The 2008-nt window shown below is 38.7% G+C and overlaps 1 protein-coding gene across 1 annotated transcript; it reads right to left on the bottom strand.

Annotated features, from left to right (window-relative positions):
• Positions 1-87: 87 nt before the first annotated feature.
• On the bottom strand, positions 88-1688 carry LOC9298757 (cyanate hydratase). The gene is made up of 3 exons (XM_021016309.1): positions 1373-1688; positions 1233-1304; positions 88-226 (listed from the first exon to the last, which is right to left on the bottom strand). Exons 1-3 carry the CDS (start codon positions 1642-1644, stop codon positions 88-90), a joined length of 483 nt encoding a protein of 160 aa, XP_020871968.1. The 5' UTR covers positions 1645-1688.
• Between the last annotated feature and the right edge of the window lie 320 nt (positions 1689-2008).

Here is a 2008-nt window from a genome sequence, read left to right as displayed (position 1 = left end):
GTACTTCCCTTGAGGTTAGCCTTGAGAGCATATTCTCCGTCCTCTGCAACAAAAGTGATCCCAAATCATTCAAATATTCTGAATCTATTAACATGCATTATAAAATGAAACACTAACCTGTTCGAAATGCGAAAGATACTTCCCATCAAGTGTAACGACCACACGATTATTACCATCCACTCCTTTAATTTTGTCCACAGAGCAATAGAAGTCTATTGCCGACATGCTAAACAAATACACACACAGAGTAACAAAGACTCAGCTTTTAAAGGGCATGACATATATGCACATAACAGGAAATAACAAAGACCGATATATATATATATATATAGATCACTCTCACATTCAAAATTGGCACATTGAGAAGCCAACTAGGACCAAGGGACGAAAAACCGAATGCTGAGCAACAAGAAATCAATCGTTTCTCACATACAGAAGAGTGCCAACACATCCTCTTAGCATGTTCCAGAACAAATCGGATAAATTTTTGACATTTCAAGCTTCTACTTTAACCAATTCCTTATTTCGATCCAAGGGCGTTCTAGTTCAGCTATAAAGTGTTAAACGACTAGGTTTAACTACATCTGCAAGATCTATATGATCATCTTGAACTAACAAAGACTAGTATAGATAGATCACTCTCACATACAAAATTTGGCCAATGAAGAAGCCTGCTACGAATCAATTGTTCCTCACACACACACACACACATGAATGCTAACATATCTTTCTTGACATGTTCTGCTAAAAAATCGAATAAATTATGAACATTTCCATCTTTTCCTTAAAACCAATTCTCATTTTTCATTTCAAATACGTTCTAGTTCAGCTATAAAGTGTCAAACAGAGTAAATTTACTACATTTACAAGGTTTAATACGATCATAACTCCGGAGAAAGAACACACATGCCAATAAATCAAGAAACTTTCAATTCAATCCTCTCAAGATGGATCACAAGGATTCTACTGAGCAATGACCCTTTAAAGCAACGATAAAAACCCAAACTTTACATAATAAGAAGAACAACATAAACCGGGCCTTGTGGCCTAGTGGTAAAGGGGTCACAGCTGTGACTTCCGCCACCAGGGTTCGAGGCACGGCCACTGGCAGATTTACATAGGGGAATTGCCAGCCTCGTGGGATTAGTCCTTGGGCCTAGGAAGCCTTTGGAGACCCGCGGTTATTCAAAAAAAAAATTAAAAAAAAATAAGAAGAACAACATAGAACTTACATGCCGTCGCCAAAATCTTCATTGATAATCTCCTTTATACTCTCACCAAAATGCATCACTGCTTCATTCAACCTAAATCAAACCCAAGAAAAAATCAAAATTAATCCCACAAAAAAATATGTAAAATTTCCAGAGCAAACCTGTAGATAGTGGGTTCTTGAATGAGATTAGGATCATAAGATCTCCACGGCGGAGACATCATATCTCCGATTAGTTCATCAGTCAGAGCCGGTAAAGCTTCCTTAAGCTTCGGGACTGTGTCCGGTTTGAGCTGAGCTTGGCGACGGAGAAGCTGAGCTACGTAGACGTTGGTGAGACCAGTCTCCGCCGCTAATTGGCTAAAAGTCTTGCCGGAAGCTGTTTTCACGGCGAGAAGCTGATTTGTAACACTCTGTTTCTTCGCCGCTTCCATTTTTTCCGACCAATCAATCACTTTTGTCTCTTCCTCATTCTTTTTATGGAAATTATTTAGTTTTAGATTTTAATTAGTATCTTTCAAATGGGCTGAGTATCTCTAATCTTGTAATGGGTCTTTAAATGGGCTTTTAATTTAGGGATATTACAAGAGAGTTTAAGAGAGAAAGTGTTAGTTATTGTGTGGTTCTCTCTTAACAACACTTTCTGTCTTAAATTCTAGGCCTGGGCATAATATCCGAGTCCGAAGAACCGAACTGAACCCGACCTAAAAAACCCGACCCAAACCCGAACTAGAAGTTTTAAAATATCCGAACGGGTTCTAAACTTCACAATCCGAAAATCCGAACCCGAACCCGACC

Source organism: Arabidopsis lyrata (assembly GCF_000004255.2).
Source record: "Arabidopsis lyrata subsp. lyrata unplaced genomic scaffold ARALYscaffold_242, whole genome shotgun sequence".
NCBI classification, from domain to species: domain Eukaryota; kingdom Viridiplantae; phylum Streptophyta; class Magnoliopsida; order Brassicales; family Brassicaceae; genus Arabidopsis; species Arabidopsis lyrata.
This window is presented reverse-complemented; position numbering and strand designations above follow the sequence as displayed.